This window comes from Crocuta crocuta, unplaced genomic scaffold, assembly GCF_008692635.1.
Source record: "Crocuta crocuta isolate KB4526 unplaced genomic scaffold, BGI_CrCroc_1.0 scaffold90, whole genome shotgun sequence".
NCBI classification, from domain to species: Eukaryota; Metazoa; Chordata; class Mammalia; order Carnivora; family Hyaenidae; genus Crocuta; species Crocuta crocuta.
This window is the reverse complement of record NW_027527449.1, coordinates 5,302,597-5,326,508: the sequence shown is the minus strand read 5'-3', so window position 1 is coordinate 5,326,508 and position 23,912 is coordinate 5,302,597. Positions and strand designations below refer to the sequence as shown.

The 23,912-nt window shown below is 38.3% G+C and overlaps 1 protein-coding gene and 1 non-coding gene across 2 annotated transcripts in view; one reads left to right on the top strand and one right to left on the bottom strand.

Moving 5' to 3' along the window:
* The window catches only part of SNX25 (sorting nexin 25), a 96,622-nt gene extending 75,571 nt beyond the window's left edge, over positions 1-21,051 (bottom strand). Inside the window, exons 1-4 of the mRNA XM_077762270.1 lie at positions 20,973-21,051; positions 11,533-11,749; positions 4,169-4,341; positions 2,780-2,966 (exon numbers count right to left, since the gene is read on the bottom strand). Of these exons, the coding sequence (XP_077618396.1) occupies positions 2,780-2,966; positions 4,169-4,341; positions 11,533-11,749; positions 20,973-20,994 (599 nt within the window). The 5' untranslated portion in view covers positions 20,995-21,051. The remainder of the gene's footprint in view (positions 1-2,779; positions 2,967-4,168; positions 4,342-11,532; positions 11,750-20,972) is intronic.
* Positions 21,052-22,414: 1,363 nt separating this feature from the next.
* LOC144230458 (U6 spliceosomal RNA) lies at positions 22,415-22,520 on the top strand. The gene has a single exon (XR_013334767.1). It is a non-coding gene; the product is annotated as a U6 spliceosomal RNA (small nuclear RNA).
* Positions 22,521-23,912: the final 1,392 nt, after the last annotated feature.

The following is a 23,912-nucleotide window of genomic DNA, read 5'->3' as shown; positions in this document are numbered from 1 at the left end:
GAGGGGGGGGGGGGGGGGGGGGGGCAGAAAAATAGGTCATTCCAGTTGCACTCAGTCATTACATAAACATAATTCAATCTGAAAACGTATTCTTTTTGTTTCTAATAGAATGGGCACTTTAAGAATTTGATGATGCTTCCAAGGGTCCTCCACATGGACTCTGAACTTTGTTGGAAACAGGCCCCAACAGTGAAGTGGAGGGCACAAATGAGCATAGGAATATATATGGGATTGGAATAATGCACAGAAGGAAGATCCCTTGCTGGTGTCTTGTACTCTATCACTCCTTGTTGAGGGCAGGTATTCAGTAGGGAGAGATGGAGATAGGAAGAGGTTAGGAATCCACATTTTATTTTACTCTATCAAGTCACTGATGCTACTTCCGAAAATGCCCAACGGTAACCCAAAAAGGCATTCTTTAAAGTGCGAACAGGCCAAATTGTCCATCAACTGATGAATAAGTGAACAAAATGTGGTATATTCATACAATAGAATATTATTCAGCCAACAAAAGAAATGAGTATTGATTCATAACACAGCATGGATGACCCTTGGAAATAAGATGCTGAGTAGAGAAGCCAGACACAAAAGGCCACATGTAGCATGATTCCATTTGTATCACATGTCCACAATAGGCAGATCCACAGAGGCAGAAAGGAGATTAGGGGTTGTCAAGGGCTGGGGGGAGGGGCAATGGAGAGTGACTGCAAATGGGCATAGCATTTCTTTTTAGAATGATGAAAATATTCTGGAATTAGAGGTAATGGTTGCACAGTCTGAATACACTAAAACCTACTGAATTATACACTTTAAAATGGTGAATTTAATGGGCTATACACTGTATCTCAAGGTTTTGAAAGAAACAAAAAATGAACAAACAAAATAAAACACTCTTTAGTTCAGCATTTCTGCCCCTTAAGCCTGTCAGTGATCAACAGAGGGTCTGCCTCTCAACACACCCAGTGTGTTAGCCTTTAGTACTGCCCTATTTATGACATCAGGAGGAAGTGGTCTTCCAGAAGAGTTAAGAGCTCATGCCAATTTTGTTTCATCATTATAAAGGGAAAATGTCAAATCAGAATTTCTAGTGTACTCTTTGGTCACTCAGGTGGAGGCAGTCCAAAATGCTCCTACTGTGACAAAACCAAGCTGTCTCATCATCCTGGGGCTTTTGTTTTTTAAAGGTCAATTCTTGCTGAGTTAGTTTTTTACCTATGAGATGAGGAACTGCCCAACATTAAGATATCTATAGCATTTCAAATAGTTCTGAGCCTTTGATTAGTACATTTTGAAAAAGGTGGACTATTAATTTTAATCAAGATCCATTCATATTATAATACAGAACTGTGCTAGCAAACCAATGGTTGACCATTCAAAATAATTACTTCTGATTTTAAAAAGCCTTTTGGTACCTTTTTGTTATATGGTTATCTAGGTCAACATGTGTGCAGTGCTGGGATTTTTTTGTTTGGTACACAAAACAGAAAACACTCACTTATAAGTCTGGAAGTAGAATGAATACTGATTCAGTTAAGTATCTGTCATCATTGATCTAAGTTGTTATCTTAAACTCCCTTGGACTTACCAAATGGTCCCCATCTGACTGTATTGTGAAAAGACTACTTAACAGGGAAAAAGTACTTAGGAATGCCATGCCTCCACAATTTATCAACACGAAGTACCATCTGCTCACAAACAACGTCTTAAGAGAAAACTCCAATTTCACAGAGGGTGGTCATGACACCTTTGTCACACCACATGCGATACATCTGGGGACAATAGGTGTAGGAGCATCAGGTAGAGGAATATTGAAATACTCCTCTGAACAGCATCTCCAGCACTTGAGGGGCGTGTGTGTGTGTGTGTGTGTGTGTGTGTGTGTTGGCAATTTTAAGGGGAAGAGGAGGCAACAAAGATGTCCTGTCATTGTGAGCTCTTTCACATTCTACGGAATGACACTTTAAAAGGAGTCAAAGAAAGCCACGGAAAGGATGATCTTTGAGTGGGCATAACCTGTAAACCTCCGAGAACAAATCTGGGATAGGGGATATTGGGTTCTCTATCAGGTCAATTGCCACAATGATCAAAAAGCTAATTACTTACCAGAAGCAAAACTGACACATCAGACTTGCCTTTCTTCCCTATGTATTATTTTTTGGGGACACTAAAATAGAGGAGAAACTACAGAAGCCTAGGAAATCCACAAACTGTACATTACAATATTAGCATACTATATATGCACGTTCTAGAGAAATAAAATATAAATACACAAAAACACATTCAATGCCTCTAAGATATCTCAAATACAGTAAGGAAGACTGAACTCCCCTATAAAAGAGACTCCTGTGGTACATTTGAAACATATTTTTTCAAAGCAATTAGTCAAGAACCCATGATTCCCAAACCTGGGCCTACATTTTCTAAGAAACATGAAAATCAACCAATGTTCTACTATGTAATTTTAAAAACACATCATCTCCTTCCAATGCTTTTCTAAGGTAAGCATCTGCTTATCCAGCTAAGCAGGTCCTTCTACAATGACACAGCTTTCAATCTATTAGAACCTAATTACTTGAAAAACACGATACTTTAAAAAAAAAAAAAAAAAAGACTAATTCCTCTGCTAAAGGAGAAGCTGGATAAATTTACTGGTCACTGAATTGTGTGATTTATAGGCTTCCTTGTGCCTCCCTGACAACCACATTTTATTTTAACCTAACAAGGGAGAGGAAGATAATTAGCAGCTATTATAATTTAGCTATAATTAAAGGCAAAATACCTTAGTTGCTTCAAGAACTCAACATCTGAGTTGCTGTTAATAAGCTTGATGAACTCTTCATAAGAAGGAGCATAGGTGTAGGCTCTTTTGTGATGTTCATTCATCTGTTCTCTGCGCTCCAGCTGGGCAAGCAGCATCTGGTTGATGTAATCTGGATTACTAAGTAACTCCACTACCGGCTTCAAGACTGCGGGACAGAAAAGAAAGCACCACTGAAAACGGTACTGCCCTATGGAGGAACTGTTTTCCTTTTACAGAACTGACACAACACTCAGGAGATGTGTTTACGAACATACGAACAACTCGAATATTCAAAACATGTGTGAATGAACAGACAGCCGCCCATCTCTCTAGGTATGCTACCAGCTAGGGCTGCAAGCCAGTGGCTGTCTTAACAAATGAGTTAACTTTAAAGGAATAATGAAAGAAAGTCATTTGGAACCCAAGTTCCTAACAAACACATCAAAATTAAGTACACAGATTATTTTTTCTTTTATTTCTTTTATAAAGTTTGTTATGTGCTGTGTGCCAAAACAGGAAATTGAACATGCTCTCAACTGGTGAAAGCAGACCTCAGGGAAGAAGCTGTTAAAAAGCCAATGATACTACTACCAATCCACCCTACCAACTTTCGGTTAAAAAGTTCCCTTTTCTCTGTGGTTGGTATCCACTAACAGCCACAGATAATAAATGAAATATTCCATAAATGCACATCAAAGGCAGTGTTATTTGAGATTTTGAGTCAAGAGAAATTTCTCTTAGGTCCTATTTTCTTCCACTTTTCTTATTCTGGTCAAGCATCTCCTCAATATACTTTCTGTAGTAATTCATTATATTGTAGTACAGATCCTTTTTTATTTATTCCATGTTCACAAAATTATGTATAAGCATTATCAATGAATCTTCTATCTTAAAAGTGTTTTAAGTAAATGCACACTGGAGTATATTCTTTCCTTGATGTATATATTATTGACCTGGATAACTCAAAACCTATCCCAAATGGATGTATCCCTGTGAAGAGCGTAAGGACTGATTATCCTCTGTCAAAATAAACAACAGAATGGACAATGTATTTGGCAACATGTTACATAAAAACTTGATTATCATGGATGGCCAAAAAATGCTCTCTTTGAGTGACACTTAAAGTCTGAAAATTTGAAAAGATTTTAGCTCCCCTATGTCCCACAATATACAAGGTCTGCATTGGTGTATACAAAGTGTTATCCCAATAGTGTGTAGCACGTTTGTTCACACAACCATCACATTAGTAATAGGAAGTATTTATACAAGTACCTTTTGTGATGGGCATGGAGGAGGGCACTTGTTGGGATGAGCACTGGGTGTTATATGGAAACCAACTTGACTATAAACTATTAAAAAAAAAAGTACCTTTTGTTGTGAGAATTTCTGCAAGCATTATACGTAAACTGAGAGACTGGACATCCTTTGAGGGGAGCAGACAGAACACCAGAACCCGAGAACACATTTGTAGGAATCTCACTTCATCATGGGAGTTCCTCAAGCATGCACGCAGCACAAAAGGCCGTGGCTGTTCTTCATGTCTAAAAAAAAAAAAAATCAATGAAGAGAGGGAAGAGGAAGGAAAGAAATCTCCGGAAACAAATTGGTTATGGATCATTAAGTATAAAATATCTCAAATGGACAAAATATCTGTTTTAATAACTGTGTCCACTCCTCAAAAATATCAATAGCCAATAATTTTCTCAATCACATGAAAAATGCAAATGCATAGCTTTTTGGGGTTTAAAACCTTAAGTAGCATCAACAATTACACATGACTCCTAAATCATACCAACAATCCAGGAAAGTAGGAATTTAACCCTTCTGGGTACTTTAACTGGATTATTTTTAAGTCTCCTAGGTGTCTTCTTAAATGTGATCTACAACTTCATTAAAAAACGAAACAAAACAAAACCAAAAAACCTAAGAAAGCATAAGCCAGGGTCACTAGCCAGCTTTCCTGAAAAGGTCATCATGAGATAAAAGTTCTGTGGTTCTCCTCCTGAGGAGAGGGTCCATGACTTAATATCACATGAATTGGTGGCAAATTGCCTTCTGTGAGGCTCCAAGGTTGTTTTCTTTTTTTAATTTGTTTTATTTGAGACACAAAGAGACAGAGATTGAGTTGGGAAGGGAGGGAAGGGGCAGAGAGAGAGAGACAGAGTGTGTGTGTGTGTGTCAGAGAGAGAGAGAGAGAGAGAGAGAGAGAGAGAGAGAGAGAGAGAATCTTAAGCAGGCTCCACACTCGGTGCAGAGTTCAACACAGGGTTCAATCCTACGACCCTGGGATCATGACCTGAGAGGGGGAATCTTAAGCAAGCTCCACATTTGGTGCAGAGTTCAACACAGGGTTGGTCCTACGACCCTGGGATCATGACCTGAGCTGAAATGAAGAGTCAGACACTCAAATGATGTGGGAGCCACCCAGGCACCCCCCCATACCCCCACCAAGTATATTCTCAATAGTCTTGCCCACCCTGGTCAGAGGTTTCCCTCTCAGTACTGACCTATCCTTATCCCAGCACCACTAATTTGGAGGATCTGAGTGAAGAGGAGTGGAAACTAGAACTTTCTATACCTCCTTTTCCCATAGTATCTTGATAGCAGTAGTGACCAAAAAAGACTGGGAAGCTAATTTTTCTAATATCTAATAACTAATACCAGGTAAGATACGAAGTTTAGGACTTCTCACAATAACTAGTGGTCAATCCTGGGGATGGGGTGGAGGTCACCACACAGGAGAGCAATCCTAATGGGATTTCACAGGAAATGAAACAAATGCATATTGGCACCTTTATGACTAGATCTCCTGGGAGTTCACTGCACTTGCTTTTTGCACTAGAAAATGAAGACTAGTTTCCAGAGTAGGTATTCTAAAAAATAAAGATTTCCTCTTTGTCTTCTGACAAGCAAGAGAAATTCAATACTAAGGTACAAAGCCAACAAAAGGAACAGATTTTAAGAATAAGCCTTTGCATATGTACTGATATATGTTGATTTTTTTAAAAATGGCACCTTCAGGTGTGCCTAGCTGGCTCAGCTGGTAGAGCATGGGACTCCTGGTTTTAGGTTCAGGAGTTTGAACCATTGGGGGTAGAGTTTACCTTAAAAAAAATTACAATGTTATATTTAAAATGGCATCCTCAACTATTTTAAACTAACTATGCTGCCAGCTAGAGTTGTTATTTTAATATAGTAAGATCTAGATGCTATTTTTGTCATGTCAAGCACTTTTAAGGGTAAAATTTTACTTTACAATATGTATTTGGTTAATGATTATTGGGAAAAGCTGGTCCCCCCAAAAAAACTAACAGGCGAGGCTTCTTTAATCAGTCTCAAAGAGTAAACAATCCCCTCTCTGTTCCCATGAAAGGCAGATCATAAAAAACAGCCTGGCCCTCAGACTCTACAAATTCATCTGCCTCCTAGAACGGATTAGGGGAAAACTTTCCGAATGAGCCAAAGGCCAGACACTGGTCAAAACAGTTCGATCTATGGAAAAAAGAGAGGCAAAGGCTTCGCTGGAATCCCTCTGTTCAACTCAAGCAGGATACTCCCATCACGCCCTCTAGCCCGTGGACATCAGGTATTGCTTGAGAACCCATGAGGCACATGGCTACTGCTGGGTCAGGAGGTGTCCGTGCGCCTTCCTCATCCAGGCAGCACCCTCCTGTCCCAGTGCAGATCAATCATTTGTTTACTGCAATTCCTACTACTTCCGTGTGGGTTCTCATTCCTTGAGTGACCAGACGAACATTAGCCTTTTATAAATTTCCTATGTACAACATTACTTAATCATCCCACCCACACCAAGAAGCAGATATCATCACCACCACTTCACAGATGAGAATACTGAGGATGTGAGTGGTTACGTGAATAGTCTAAAGCTAGAAGTAATAAATGGTAGAAATAAACCCTCCTGTTCTGCCTGACTCTCAAGTCCAGACTCTTTACACTGCTCACTAATCAAAGATCGCAAAGATTAAAGGGGGAGGGGACATTTCAGATATAAAGACAGAATACATTAGTAAAAATTACTTTCTCCCTTAAACAGCATGCCTGTGCTTGACAAGTAAACAAAACATAAAGAGGCTATAAAAAGAATGTGAAATTCAAGAGGTTATTGATTAAACAGCATACAAAGAATCAGTTTTAGATTTTCCTGAAACATGCTGCAACAAGACAGATGGGACAAAGGAAGAAGAAGCAGAGGCAAGAAGTGAGTGTGATCTGGATGGGTTTACAGCAGCAACAGAATGTCGGCCTGGAAATAAATACGAGCTGACTGGAAAGCTGCCTCCACACAACTGCCTAACAGCTATTGTGTTGTTTTTATTAATGCAATTTATTATTCGCTTGTCTGACAGGGGCCAATTCAATCGGGTGCTTCCAGGATGCCAAAGTCATTTTACAAAGTCAACAGATACCGGCACACCAATAGAGATTTCTAGGATGAGGGCACTGTTAACCCAGAGCAGGCAAGTGTAGACACAGCCATCAAACACACTGTCTGCCAGTCTCACTGTGTGGTCTGTAGAAGATAATGCACAATCAGATAGGAGTTCTCTGCAGTTCACTTCCAGGGCACCATCATCTATATGAAAAACACCCGTAACCTACCGGCACTCTTCCAAATGATTGTAATACCAGGACAGAGTGGATTTTTTTTCTTTAATAAAAATCATCAACTAGAGCTTCTGGGCATAGCCCAGATATCAGCAAAATAAATCTACCATTGGTATAAGACAACTAGAAGCCCAAGGAGAATGCGTTTCTAAAATGGAATCAATTCTCTGTTTCTATTATTGCAATGCTTTACCCATACCTTTAGATTAGTCAAAAAAGCAGTTAATTTCAGAAGCTGGCAAATGTCTCCATGAAAAATGGATATTCATGTTCAAATTAGATAATCATAAAAATACTAAAATTTCTCTAACCACTTGCTCTTCTCCCAAACCTAAATCCATCAGTCTTCTAACTGGAATAACCCATGGATTTAAAATACTGTCCTCTGTTGGACCATAATTTAACTACTTTAAAATGACCATCTAGAGATGTCTGAGTGGCTCAGTCGGTTAAGAGTCCGACTTCAGCTCAGGTCATGATCTCACAGTTTGTGGGTTCGAGCCCCACGTCGGGCTGTGCTGACAGCTCAGAACCTGGAGCTTGTTTCAGATTCTGTGTCTCCCTCTCTCTCTGACCCTCCCCTGCTCACTGTCTCTGTCTTTGTCTCTCTCCCTCTCTCTCTCTCTCAGAAATAAAGAAAACATTTTAAAAAAAAATTTTTTTAATGACCTTTCATGGAGTTCAAACAAGTCTTGGACAGTATCTGCCAGGCAGAATGAAGGAGCACTGTATACAACAGATACCACAGCCAGCCAGCAGGTGCTCCAAGGGATTGCTAGACACTCAAAAGGAGAGGCTGGAGGTTTTGAAACACCAGGGATAGAAGCCAAGAGTACTCATACTCTCACTTTCCTTATTAGTTCACATACTCCCTTACCAGAAGCTGCTTTCTCTAGCAACAACTGTTTGCAAAGGCTGGTCTGGGGACCCCTATGTGCAGTACAAAACATCACTCTTCTGTTTCACTCCTGTTCTCACAAGCACAGGAGAGCTTCCAGAGGCTACCCGATGTGTGCTGACATCACTCTGCTGGCTAATGGGAAGTGTGTTGTGTATTCATGCACTTCAAAACTTTCTTACTTCTAACATCTGACATGGTAAATATCAGTAGTATAACGAGAGGTGAGAAGGTATTAGGTTTAACAAGTGGCTCCCCAAGGGGAAAAACAGCTCTGATTTGTAGCACTTGCCCATTGCACGGTGTAAATACTCCCACCATGGCCAATTACAAGCTAACAAGGTGATGTTACTGATTTCCAAGTAGGGAAGAGACGAAGAGACGTGCACAGTCAGCTCTTGCAAACTAGTGCAAGCTGGTTCCAGCTCCCCATGAGATAGGGCCCACATGACTTTTTAGAGTACAGCCAGGTCCTGAAACCAAAAAAATCTGAGAACCACTGGTCTACAGTAGTTTTTTCAAATCTAGGTTGTGACCCACAAGGAATAAAATGAAATTTAGTTAGTCTCCAACACCATTTAAAAAACTGTTAACAAAAGGTATCAATTATCACAGGTAATGAGAGTACAGTTTTTTGAAATTAGGTCACAATAGAAAATGTATTTCTTACTATGGGTCATGGTTTTTTAAACATGCATGGTTTTTTAAAATGCAAAACTGCATTAATTGCAACGCAGTGCGGGCAGAAAGCTGGAAAATACTAGGCATGAGATGGCTCTATAAATGTTGGTCTCATAAGCTTGAGCTAGGTAGACTCAGGGAGAGAAAAGGATTCCTAGAAAGCGGCAATCTAGCCGGGGACAGAGAGCTGCTGCTGGACAATGACATTTGGCAGCTGGGCCCCACTGAGCAACAGCACAGGGCAGAACAGAATTGCTCACTGGTAAAGTCACACAGCAGGACTTCCTAGGAGAGAACAGCAGTTACCACCTGCCCAACAAGGATGCCAATGCTTATTCATGCTCCTGTGTGTCTGTCAGATATGTTCTCTCTTCCCTGAAAGTAGAGATCAAATAGTATCAGTGAGAATAGGCCACATTAACTGTAAGGAGCCCCTCTCCTACTGAGTCCATATCCAAACAGGAAGAAGGCCACTCCTTTCAATAAGACGACTTTTACGTGCAAGTTGGAAATGCTGTAATTCAGCATTCAGGAGCAGGACATTCGGGGCACCTGGGAATGGTGTTGGGAAAACTGTGGACAGTAACATGCAGAAGAATGAACCTGGACCACTTTCTTACACCATATGAAAAAATAAACTCAAAATGGATGAAAGACTGAAATGTAACACAGGAAGCCATCAAAATCCTAAAGGAGAAAGCAGGGAAAAACCTCTTTGACCTCAGCCAGAGCAACTACTTACTCAACATGTCTCCCGAGGCAAGGGAAACAAAAGCAAAAATGAACTATTGGGGCCTCATCAAAATAAAAAGCTTCTGGGGCACCTGGGTGGCTTAGTCGGTTAAGCGTTCGACTTTCGCTTAGGTCATAATCTCGCAGTTCGTGGGTTCGAGCCCCGCATCGGGCTCTGTGCTGACTGCCAGCTCAGAGCCTGGAGCCTGTTTCAGTCTGTGACTCCCTCTCTCTCTGACCCTCCCCTGCTCACGCTGTCTCTCTCTCTCTCTCCTAGAAATAAATAAAACATTTAAAAAAAAAAAAAGCTTCTGCAAGGTGAAGGAAACAGCAAAACTAAAAGGCAACCAATGGAATGGGAGAAGATATCTGCAAAGTACATATCGATAAACGGTTAGTATCTAAAATTTATAAAGAACTTACCAAACTGAACACCCAAAAAATAAATAACCCAGTGAAGAAATGAGCAAAAGACATGAACAGACACTTTTCCAAAGACGACATCCAGATGGTTAACAGACACATGAAAACATGTTCGACATCACTCACCATCAGGGAAATACAAATCAAAACCACAATGAGAACCACCTCATACCTGTCAGAATGACCAACATTAACAACTCAGGAAACAACAGTTGTTTGCGAGGATGCAGACAAAGAGGAACCCTTTTGCACTGCTGGTGGGAATGCAAACTGGTGTAGCCACTCTGGACAACAGTACGGAGGTTCTTCAAAACATTAAAAATAGAACTACCCTACAACCCAGCAACTGTATTACTAGGTATTCATCCAAAGGATGCAGGAGTGCTGCTTCGGAGGGGCACATGCAACCCAATATTTACAGCAGTGCTACTGATCATAGCTAATGTATAGAAAGAACCCAAAAGTCCATCAACTGATGAATGGATAAAGAAGATGTGGTGTGTGTGTGTATATGTGTGTATATGTATACATACATAGGTATGCATATGTGTATGTGTATATATATATGTATGTATGTATGTATGTATGTATGTATGTAACAGAATATTACCTATCCAAAAGAGTGAAATCTTGCCATTTGCAACAACGTGGATGGAACTAGAATGTATTATGTTAAGTGAAATTAGAAAAAGACAAATATATGACTTCACTCCTATGTGAAATTTAAGAAACAAAACAGATGAACTTAAGGAAAGGGAAGCAAAAATAATATATAAATAGGGCAGAGGACAAACCATAGGAGACTCCTAAATACAGAGAACAAACTGAGGGTTGGGTGAGGGGCATTAAGAAGGACACTTGTTGGGATGAGCACTGGCTGTTTATGTAGGGGATGAATCACTGAATTATACTCCTGAAATCATTATTGCACTATGTGCTAACTAACTTGGATGCAAATTTTAAAAAAAGAAAATGTAAAAAAAAATAGGAATTAGGCTAAAATAAGGAAAATGGTATTTCAGAATAAAAGTAGTAATTGTAATAATAGTAATTAAATAAATAGTCAATTTTCAGGATACTATGATGAAACAGAGCTCTTAACACAGGACTTACAAAAAAAAAACCATGAATTCTAAACTTTTCCAAAAATTGTAAATTCACATACACTCTTCACAGTACTCCTAACACTTAAAAAAAAAATTCTCCTCTATCAGCACACTATAATTATTACATCTCAATATATGTACATGTCAAGCCAAGTACCAGTGAGAGGCAGAAAATTCTAGACTGGACTCTGACCCCTTTCTATAAAAGAAAAATATTTTAATGTGAAAAAAAAAGCGAGGGAAGTTGTTCATATTCAAACAGTTACCTGGCATTTGCAGCTTTCAGGTCACAGAAATGAGCAAGTAAAGTTCTTACAACATCATTGCAGACGACTTTAACCACATCCACGTGGCTCAGTCTGTGGCGCAGTTGTCTGGCAATTTCCCAAAAGTCTTCTAAGAGCAGATGGTAAAGCTGCCCCTCGTCTCTGCTGAGATTTCCATACCAGGACAGAACGTAATCTCTGTAGCTGTAGTCAAACACTACCAGGAAGAAACAGAGCAAGGAATAAAACTTTGATAAAACACCAAGACAGCATTCCTACCAGAAGCTACTACTTAACATTCACTGTTTAAAATATAAAGAGAGGAGATAACAAAATAAGAGAAGACATAATCTTTCCTAAAATATTTCAAAATAAAAGATTCTCCTCTAACTAAAATTCTACGAGTGTGGTGACCATATGTCCTCAAAATTCATAGACGGGCCAATTTTTAAATATTCTATCTTGGTGCCAAACTATCTAAGTTTATCAAAACAACAGAGCATCTTATGCAGTGGCAATATCCTTATGGAGTGTGCCAGTCATCAGTTTATTGCCTCTCTGCTCCAAATGCACCATTTTCTGCCCTGCTTTAGGATACTGGAGATGGACCCCATCAACGTTTCTTCTTTGCCAACCCAGATCATGTCAAAGTTTGTCAGGAGAGGGTGCTGGAGAGACTCTAGAAGAGGAAGGGGCTTCTCTCCTGGTTGCCGTGTGCTGCACACAGCAGCATGTGGGGCAGCAGATGGCACTCACCCCCAGCAGATTCCAATGGCACGCAGAGGGCAGCTTCCCAGAGAATTGTGCTAGCACCCTGGTGGTGACTTCCTGTCACCTATGGGGTCTCCCCAAACCACTCCACCATCACATGGACCACAGCTATGCCCTCCCCAGTCAGGCCCGGATCTCAGCTCCAGGGTGAAGAAAGAACCCTCTCCCACTGTGTGCTCCTTAATGTGCTCTGCTTGGCCACCACTAGGGGTAGTGATCACTCCCATTATCTGCTCTTCCAGTATTCTTTGGAGTTCTCTCTCAGTAGCTAAGTCCCTTTACAAGTTGATAAAACTTTATATTAAACTTTCTTGTTCAGGTACTATGTGGTTTCTGTGTCTTAGTGAGACCCCAACTAACACAATGAGAATCCCATGAGTCAGGTATCACACCAGGCTCAGCATCTGTAGCTGATCACTTTCTCTCAAGATTTCCAGGCTCTCTTTTCTTAATTCTGGACCAATTTTATGCCTTAGAAATAAAAAACCTGAGCTCTAGACCAGTGACATCCAACAGAAAAAGGAAAGTCACATATGTAATCTTAAGTGTCTAGTAGCCACGTTAAAATGGGAAAAAAGAAACAGGTTAAATTTCAGTAATATATTTCAACTAATATATCCAAAATATTAGGGTTTCAATACCTATTCAATACTATAAATTCATGAAATTCTTTTTCCATACTAAGTCTTCACAATCTGGTATATATTTTATACTTTTAGCACATCTTAATTTGGATTAGCCACATTACTCAATCCCCACTTCTGTACAGTGGTCACTGTATTGCTCAGGGCAGCTCAAGTCCGTAGAGGAGGACAAGGTTTAAATGGTGATTCCCCTAAGGGAGAAAAACACTTAGCCACATACTCGTGTTCCAGCTTAAGGATACCTGTACTATTTTTTAAGCACTGCTTATTTCTCAAGGTTTTTCTTCTTTCCTTCTTCAAATACCACTTGTTTGGCTTAATTTTGATATGACGATACATCAGCTCAGATCAATAGTTTATTCTCTTGCTTTGCTTTGTCCTCAGGAATCCTATGAAACAAAATGTAACTTGGGATCCTGACTGACCTCACAGCTGGTCTAACCTATAATTCTCAAATACCTGTGCAGTCCAGGATTTGTTGCTCATTTTATTCATNAGTCCTATTTCTCAGAAACCTGGGTCACAAATGGAACCTCCAGCTCAGGATGGGTATTCATCTTGTGTGAGGACCCCATGTATGTGCCACAGCCCCCAAGTCAAGGAAAAAAAAAGATTCTTGTTTTAATAATCTGTGACAGCTTTTTTTCTCAGAGTATCAATTGTGGAAGTGTATCCAATGCTTTTCCACATTTCCAGAATGTCTGCATTATAGCTTTATAATAATTTACAAAATAGCATCTTAAATCTCATAGATCAAAAACATACAGAGAGCACCAAGAATTTTGTTCACAGACATGTATGTACAAAGGGTTAGCTAAATTCTCAAAGTGATTCCACTGGCCTCAGTAGTGGGATAGGATATTTAAGATAGCTAAGCCTTAAAGCTGAGAACCATTACTTGCCAAAGACTAATGGGGAGGCATTAAAAAGAAAAAAAGATACTACCTCAATCTTTCGTTTTTCATTAAGTAAGTATTTAATTCTACTATTGTAAAACTTCCAGCATGGAAGGTAAAATAGACAAATATCCACTGAACACAAAAGAAAAGGCAAAACAAAAACAAATCCAACAAATTAATCATCTCCTAAACCTTTTGACTATTTTCTGCTCACTTTCAGCTATTAATTTGAACTAATGGCTGTTATGTGTTCTAGGGTACCTGAGTTGCTCAGTCAGTTAAACATCTGACCCTCTTGATTTTTGGCTCGTGTCATGATCTCCCGATTCGTGAGTTTGAGCCCCACATCAGGCTCTGCGCTGACAGTGTGGAGCCTGCTTGAGATTTTCTCTCTCCTTCTCTCTCTCTGACCCTTCCATACATGCACTCTCTCTCTCAAAAATAAACATTTTTTAAAAATGGCTAGGTTTTCTAGGTTTTACAAAAAGTAGTCACATCTCATTCCGTTTTTAAAAAAAAATTTAAGTGTTTATTTTTGAGAGAGAGACAGAGCATGAGCAGGGGAGGGGCAGAGAAATAGGGAGACACAGAATCTGAAGCAGGCTCCAGGCTCTGAGCTATCAGCACAGATCCCAACACGGGGCTCAGACTCACAAACCACGAAATCATGACCTGAGCTGAAGTCAGATGCTTAACCAACTGAGCCACCCAGGCACCTCAAACACACCTCATTCCTAACTGACTATTCCATTTAGGAGAAAAGAGGAAAGGTTTCTGACCCAGATATTTAAGAAATTACGGCAAAAATAGGAATAGGTCAATCCTATAATCTCATTTATTGGCAACAAATAGATCATTGTTCCTACACAGTAATTGAGCTACATTGTCTCAGGAAACTGAGACTCCAAGAAGTGAAATAACTTGCTCAAAGTTAAATAGGTGGCAAAGCCAAGGATCCTACCTGCAAACACTCTTTGTACTCAGCACACAATAGTCGCACATGAAATTGGAACAAAATAAGTCACAGGAGTATAAGACATGAGACATCTGAAATAGCTTCCTTGCCCAGTGAATATCCAGCTTGTTTAAAACATATTTATATGGAAAAATATGCAAATGGCTATATCTTTAAACATTGCCCTAGAAGGCATTAATAGAACCAAACAGGTGAAAGTCACAAGTTGTTTATTCTGTTCAACATTAAGGAGGATTTAAATAAAAGCATTAAAGCTGTTCAAGATTCACATTAGATGGTGAATATTCCACCAGAGGGAACTTCTAAACAAGCTGGATATCCAATGCATAAGGAAAAAATTAGTTCCTGAGATGCTGGGCTGAACCATGTAACCTCCACAGGCCCTTGTCTTTAAGTCCTTTACATCCTTCTCCTGGACATCTCAATGCCAAGCAATCAGAGCATGTTAAGAGCCACCCTGACAACAAAACATTAATTTGTTCCTTTGCAATTCTTTCTCCCTAACTTTTTCATTAAACAAAGTTTCCATGCCACAGAATTTTTAACTAGTAGCAAATAAATCTACAACCCAAAACATTTAGAAAATAGAAGAATTTTTCCTTTTGTTAAAATTTACTCTCAATTATAGAAGGAAATTAAAAGCCATTGTAAGAGACTTAATATCTTTAAAATAAAATCTTCTTAGTATGCTAAAGGATTTCTGTGAATGGCTTAGTCATCTACATAATGTCCTATTACGTGTGTTAACCACATTGCACATGCTAACTAATACAGCTCTAAAATACTCTTCCGATAATACATTTTGGTTAGGAATTGATAAAAATGAGTATTGACAAAAATCTGAACTCAGTAATAGAACATATACCTGTCACACTAACAAATCTCTATCAACAGCTTATCAATACCCCTTTAAGCTAAGTATTATAAAAATATAACAAATATAAAAAGTATGAAACCAAGGGCACTTGGCTGGCTCAGTCAAGCATATGACTCTTAATCTCAGGGTCATAAGTTTGAGCCCCATGTTAGGCAAAAAAAAGCATTTAACAAAGCCATGATTCTAAGAATATATACACAGCTACACATACTCATTTACACAAGTACATATATGAATTATTTTCAAAGATACTCTATGGGTCAATTCGAAGAGATACAGAAATTCATGATAAAATTATTTTATGGTCTCTATTAAGAAATAAGCATAGGGTCACCTGAGTGGCTCAGTTGGTTCAGCATCTAAGTCTTGATTTCAACTCAGGTCATGCATGATCCCAGGGTTATGGGATCAAGCCCCGCATTGAGCTCCACGCTGAGTATGGAGACTGTTTAAGATTCTCTCTCTCCCTTCTCCTCTCCTCATGCACACACACACCCTCTCTCTCTCAAGTAAAAAATAATTTAAAAAAAAGAAATAAGCATAAATGTAACAAACCACAATGAGAAAAACACTTATCCTCACTGCCAAGCAAAGAGTCTTTCTTCTAAACACATAATAGTAGTCAACAAAAATTATTTCTCAAAGAAATAAGCAGCTAAAGAGGAATCACTGAAGATTACATAAAATGGAATAACATGATTGGAACTTTAGTTAGATTAATGTAAAAGGAGAATTTAGGGTAACAAAGTAGGGTAAATCTAGAAGCAAGCCTACATGGGGCTCAAACCCACATGAGATCACAGCCTGAGCTGAAATCTAGAGTCAGGCATTTAACTGAATGAGCCACTCAGGCGCCCCTGGTTTACTGCTGCTTTTAAGGACTGCCAAATGCATACATTTTACTCTCATAACCAACTTGATAGCAGCCTTTAGCTCTTCTTTTGGTAAATAATATCATGTTCAACTTCACTGAAAATCATTTTGCTTAAAAGAAAGGAGAGGAAATTGTAAACATTAAGAATATAGTGGTGGGGGTGGAAGAAAAAATTCCTGCACCAAAGTGTAATTAACTAAAGCTCTTCCCCCAGAGGCTTTGGATAATATTGTTCTTTCGAAATAAATTATTGTGCAGAAAGTAGCCTGAGGATAATGTGGTTGTGGGGTTTTTTGGTTTCATTCTGTTTTGGTTTTTGTCAACTAGGCCTCAGTCCTGGTCTTTTCTGTTCCGTAAATATTCTGAAACAAATTGGTCCATGGTAGATAAATATGCCATGTTTAAGTGCAGAGAAACTTTCCAGTCTTAAAAAATTAAAGAGACACTCATGTTCATAGCAGCATATTCACGATAACAAAAAGCTGGACACAACCCAGATGGCCACTGATGAATGAATGGATAAAGAAAATGTGGTTATAGGAGGTGCCTGGCTGGCTCAGTCGGGAGAGCAGGTGACTCCTGGTCGTAGGGTCATAAGTTCACGTTGGGTGGAGAGTTTACTTAAAAAATATACAATCTTAGGGGCGCTTGGGTGGCTCAGTCAGTTAAGCGTCCAACTTCGGCTCAGGTCATGATCTCACAGAACCTGCTTCAGATGCTGTGTCTCCCTGTCTCTCTGACCCTCCCCTGCTCACGCTGCTTCTATCTCTCTCTCAAAAATAAATAAAACATTAAAAAATTTTTTAAAAATAAAGGAAATAAAAGTCAGAGAAACTGAAGGGAAAATCAGCCCTGAATAGAAGGAACTAGCACTGGTACAAGTCATGTTTATTTAACTCTCCCCTGAGGCACTCAACAGTCCCAGAGACACAAGGCAGTTACAACTTTTTTTTTAAATGTTTATTTATTTTTGAGAGAGAAAGAGAGACAGAGTGTGAGCCAGAGAGGGACAGAGAGAGAGGGAGACACAGAATCCGAAGCAGGCTCCAGGTTCTGAGCTGTCAGCACAGAGCCCGACGTGGGGCTCAAACCCACAAACTGTGAGATCATGACCTGAGACAAAATAGGACGCTTAACCGTCTGAGCCACCAGGTGCCCCAAGGCAGTTCAAACTTAGACTGAACATCCGTGTGTTTTTTATTTTAATCTAAGACATCAGAAACAGAGTTAGGCACTGCCAAAGCAGCTGAAAATAAATGCAGGAAATTCAAAACAGGATGGAGCCCCAAAGTCTGGATTACAAACTCTCAAACCCATTGCTGACTGTCCTACACAGGTATAAAAAGTACGACTGCAAGGAGACCAGTTCAAAGCACCAGCTGGAAGACTGATTTAGCTGAGCAGATACTTGTACACCACAGAGCTGGAATCCTGCCCAGCTAGAGATGAGACCATGGACTTTCCATTGAAACTGTGTAGGGAACATGAACATTAACTAGAAGAGTTAAGCCTATGGCCCAGGACTGAGAAATTCATCACAGACTAAGGACAAAATCCAAGCAAACCTGCCCTAAAAATATGTGTAAAGCCAAGTATCCCCAAGGTGAACAGTCAAAAATTAAGCTGCATGCTAGAACAAAAACTGACACTCTTCAGAGGACAGTAACAGAAACTAAAATGTCTAAAAAAGTAGCACCCACACTGTTCAGGACACGATCAAAAAAAAGAAGACCTGAGAAGAAACAAACACAAGTAACACATACTTAAGAGCAAAAAAATCAATCGATAGAAACCAAATCCAAAATGGCCCAGGTTTTGGACTTCACACAAGGAGGCTTTAAAGCAGCTATATAAATATGTTCAAGGAATTAAAGATAAAGATGGTCATAGTAAGTGACATGGGNTGAAAATCTAAAAAAAAAAAAAAAAGAAAAAAAAAAAAAAAAAAAAAAAAAAAATCAAATAGAAATTCTAGACATGAGAAAAACAATATTTAAATAAAACAATTCACTGGATACACTTAACTACAGACTAAAAATGTAACAAAAATGGTCAATGAACTTGAAGACAGAGGACCAAAATTATCCTATCAATAGAACAGACAGAAAAAAGAACTGGTAAATTAAATGTCATCACAATTATAACTTTCTGCTCAAAGACAACATTTAAAAAATAAAAGACAATTTACAAACTGGTAGAAAGTATTCACTCTATCTATATTTAAGAAGGAATGTGAAACCACAATAGACCTTTAAAAATACTCCTACAATTCTAAGTTAAATAAATTTATTTTAAAAAGACTTGAAGAGACACATCACAAGTGAAGATATGGAAATGGTCAAAAATCACATGAAAGGATATTCAACATCATCAGTCACCACAGATATGCAATTTAAGGTCACAGTAAGACTCTGTTTTACATTTATCAGCATAGTTAAAATAGAAAGAATGGCAACAGTAAATGTTGGTGATAATGTAAAACAACTGGAACAGTCAGACATCATCAGAGTCGAAATAAAGACATAACCGCTTTAGATTATTCGGCAATTTCCCATAAAGTTAAACACACAACTACCCTTGGCCCTGCAATTCTACTCCTAGGAATTTGTCCAAAACAAATGAAAAACATATGTCCACAAAAATACTTGTTTATAGCAAGTTTATTCAGTATGTTTCAAAAAGTTAGAAACAACCCAAACATCCACAAAGAGAAAGGATATATATTGTGACACAGTTATATTAATATAAAGGAAAACCACACTCAGTAATAACAAAGAATGAACTGATAAAAGGCTCAGGTAGTGATTTGATGGTTTGTGAGTTTGAGCCCCGCATCGGGGTGTGTGCTGACAGCTCAGAGCCTGGAGCCTGCTTTGGATTCTGTGTTTCCCTCTCTCTCTGTCCCTACCCCACTCACACTCTATCTCTCCAAAATGAATAAATGTTAAAAAACAATTTTTTTTTAACGCTAAGAAGCAGACAGAGGACATTACATACTGTATTACTCCATACAAACTTCTATGAGGTTTAAGAATAGGGAAAACTAATCTACAGTGATAAAATTAGAACAAGGGAAAGTGAGTTTCATTAGAGGGGGACAAGAAGCAAACTTTCTGTAATGACAGAAATGTTGAGGGGCTCCTGGGTGGCTCAGGTGGTTAAGCATCCAACTCCTGATTTTAAGATCAGGTCTTTATCTCGAAGTTCTTGAGTACAAGCCCCATGTCAGGCTCTGCACTGTCAGCTTGTGAAGCCTGCTTAGGAATCTCTGTCTCCCACTCTCTCTCTGCCCTTCCCTTGCTTGCATGAATGCTCTCACTCTCTCTCAAAAATAAACAAACAAACATTTAAAGAAGAAAACATTTTAGTTTGCAAAAGGTACTGATTACATGGCTATATCCATTTATGAAAATTACTGTATTATATGTACACTTAAGATTTGTGCGTTTCAAAGTATGTAAATTTTACTTCAAAAAGAGCAATTAAGAATTATTTTTAAACCATGACGTTGAGATTTTCATTATTAAAAATTACTGAATTTTAAATTTGGCTTTTATCAAAGTCATCATACTTTACTAATAGAAATATCTTAAAAGTTTAATTAGTTCCCAAAGTTGTAGAATTCTATGAATACACACAATTTCATACTGTCTCTACACTTACATAGTACTCACCTTCAAATTTTAATATAGTGATTTCTGTGACTATGAAAGTAAACATACTTGCTTATTATCACTCGGTTCTCTCAACTTCGTATCTAACACCATGTATTCACTTGAAAAACTCAAGACTTTTTTCCTGCACTTGTAAGTGAAACTCAGTTTTTAGAAATTTGATTTTTAAAATATTATTTGAACTTTTAATTTGATCAAAATATATCTTCTCAATTTCAATATTTGTAATTATGCTTACGTATTTCCACTTCTATATACAACAATAAGCAATACTGTGTCCTTGGCACGCTGCCTTCAACCTTCTTCAATACCACTCTTCCTGGCATCGCCTTCACTCTTTCAGAAGGCTAACCGCTACCCTTAATTGGTTGTCAATGAGTGAGCCTGAGTGCACTCATTCCCAACACATCTTCTCTAGGTTACATCTGGAAGAAAATATATTTCCGGAGAACAGATAGCAGAGAACAGATCCTCGTTTCACATTGGGGAGCCAGCTCCACATGGCCAGTTAGCTTCATGACCTGTAAATCCTACTTAATATTTAAATCCCATCCACTCAACTAAACTATGGATATATTTTTTCAGTTATCATAAAAACTCATAAATAAAAATTCCTAAGGCTACACACAGACAAGGAGGGTAAATTTGTTAGAGGTTACAATTTTCCCTTTAGAACATAATGATTTGCTTTACATGGTAATTACATACTCTCATTTAATCCTTACCTTCTTTTAGAGCTTTGTCCATATTATGAGAAATTACTACCCTTCTAGACTGAACTGACTCAGGCGAGTTTCCATATACAGGATTCTGAAATTTAAGAAAAAAGGAAGAAAAAAAAAAGATTCAGATTACTGAATGAATAAATCATACATAAAATAAAACTGAAGTATAAAATACCATTTAAACAAGATATTTAGATATTAATAGATTAAAAAGTTCTTCTGGAAAAGGTAAATAAATGCTTCAGGTTAAGACATTTTTCAAAAAGAAAGAAAGGATTTCCCCTACCAGATATCAAAACATAATGCCAGAGAATAAATAAATCAATATAATAGCAGAAGTACAAAAACAAATGTATCTACATACAAGACATAAGAACATAAGAAAATTTGAAATCAGTGAGGTAAACAGATTATTCAATAAATAGCATTGGGATAACTGGATATTCATGTGTGAAAAAAGGTTAGATTTTTACCTCATACTTTAAACATAAATAATTCCAAATACTTAATTCCAAATTGATAAACAACCAAATATTTTATTAAACTAAAAATGAATTCAAAGGAAATGAGAGGAGTTGTTGATAATCCTGAGATGGAGAAGGCCTCCCTAAAAATAAGACACAACATCCAAAAGTTTTAAAGAAAAAAAACCTGACAAACACAACTACCTAAATTAGACAACTGCTGTGTGGCAAGAGATACTATAAAATATAAAAGATAGAGTAGGAGACTCTATCTGCAACATATGTAACAAAGAACTATTAATTAATATATACAAAGCTCCTAAGAAAAATAACTTAAAAAGAAAGCCAAGCAAAGAAATTAAAAGGGCAATCATGAAAGATAAACAAATACAAATAGATAATAGGGAAAAAAAATATGCAACCTCCCTTTTAGTTAAAAAAACACAAACTAGAGCAATGACATCTCAAACTGCCAAAGCAGGGGGAAAGGTACCTACTCTCAAATATTGGCAAAGATACACAGAAATACTCATTTTCATACATCACTGGGAAATGTCTATTTCTATGAGCCACAATTTCATTTAGCAATTCTACTCCTAGGAATCCAACCAACAAAAATACGTGCACATATGCAAAAAAGTATACAAGGATTTCCCTGCTCTGTTGACTTTTAGGGCAAAAAATTAGGGAAAAACCCATGGGGCACCTAGATGGCTCAATCAGTTAGGTGTCGGACTTTGGCTTAGGTCATGATCTCACGGTTCATGGGTTTGAGCCCCGCGTTGGGCTCTGTGCTGATGGCTAAGAGCCTGGAGACTGCTTCAAATTCTGTGCCTCCCTCACTCTCTGCCCCTCCCCTGCTCTTGGTCTGTCTGTCTCTCAAAACTGAATAAATGTTAAAAATTTTAAGAAAAAGAAAAAACCCAAATGTATATCAACAATCAGAGTTAAATTATGGTACACCCATATTTGAGAATATTATGCAGCCATTAAAAACAAAGAACTGGCTTCAACAATACAGAAAAGATTAGCATGGCCCCTTTGCAAGGATGACATGCAAATTCACGAAGCATTCCACTTAAAAAAAAACCCAAAAAGAATGAATTAGGGATACATATACCTTCATGAAAAGTTTTCCATGATGGGAAACGTTTGGGAGCATATACACTAAACTATTAAAAGTAATTTCTTCTAGGCAGGGGCCTAAGATTTTAACTTCCTACTCCACATATATCTATATGACAGTAAGTTTTAAAATATTTAATTGTACAAAAGATACTACTTGGCAAAAAACGGGGCAGAAGAGACAAGGTAAAAAATTAAAATCCTATTATCTGGCTAATAAGGCTATTTCTTTTTTATTTTTTTAATATTTTATTTATTTCTGAGAGAGAGAGAGAGGCAGAGTGAGCAGAGGAGGGTCAGAGAGAGAGGGAGACACAGAATCTGAAGCAGGCTCCAGGCTCTGAGCTAGCTGTCAGCACAGAGCCCGATGCGGGGCTCGAACCCACAAACCGTGAGATCATGACCTGAGCCGAAATTGGACGCTTAACCAACTGAGCCACCCAGGTGCTCCCAGTAAGGCTAATTTAAAGAAGAAATTGTTTTAACTGGTCACATACCAAAGTGATCAAAAACAGGTATTATGTGATTGGGCCACTTACTGGTTTTGGAAGATAAAAAGAAACTAAGCAATATTAATAAAATGTAGGATACTTCTCTGTGCATGGGAAATATTACACGTGCTTGACTAGCATTGCCACGTCACTACGGAGATGCAAATGGCTAGTATCACTAGCATGCTCAACCAACAACCAAACATGCGGAAACAACTCTGTTTTCCAGGCAGGGCCACCCCAACACAACTGCAATCAACCCCACGGCCCCAGGCCACCCAACCTGGAGTGGAAAATTTCTAGCCCTTAGCTTAGTTCCATACCATCCATGGGTAGAGTGCCAAAGTGTCATCCATTTTTTTGGTTATTAAAAACAAAAACCCATAGTCTTCAGATTCCTTAGTTGAAATACTTTTAAAAGCCTTAAGATGAATGTGTTATACTCGTGATATAAAAGAATCCTTTTATGCTACAAATTAACATAAAATTCAACACTCTCCCAAGGAGTTGCCCCCGCAAAAAAACACTTATTCATTACCTATAGAAACAAGTCATTATTGCATAAAACATACTCTCAACCACTTAAAACTAATTTTTCAGTTTCTCAGTAGCTTGCTATAAAATTAAATGTAAGTATATTTTATTGTAACTTTTAAATTTAGTTTGTGAGAAAAATTGAGGAAACGAGAGAAATTTCAAAATTCTGCCAATTTTTTTTTAAGTTTATGTATTTTGAGAGAGTGTACATGTGCTGCCAACACGAGGGTGGGGGGTGTCGGAAGGGTAGGGAAGGGGCAAAGAAAGAGGGAAAGAGAATCCGAAGCAACCTCTACATTGGCAGCGCAGAGCCTGAAGCAGAG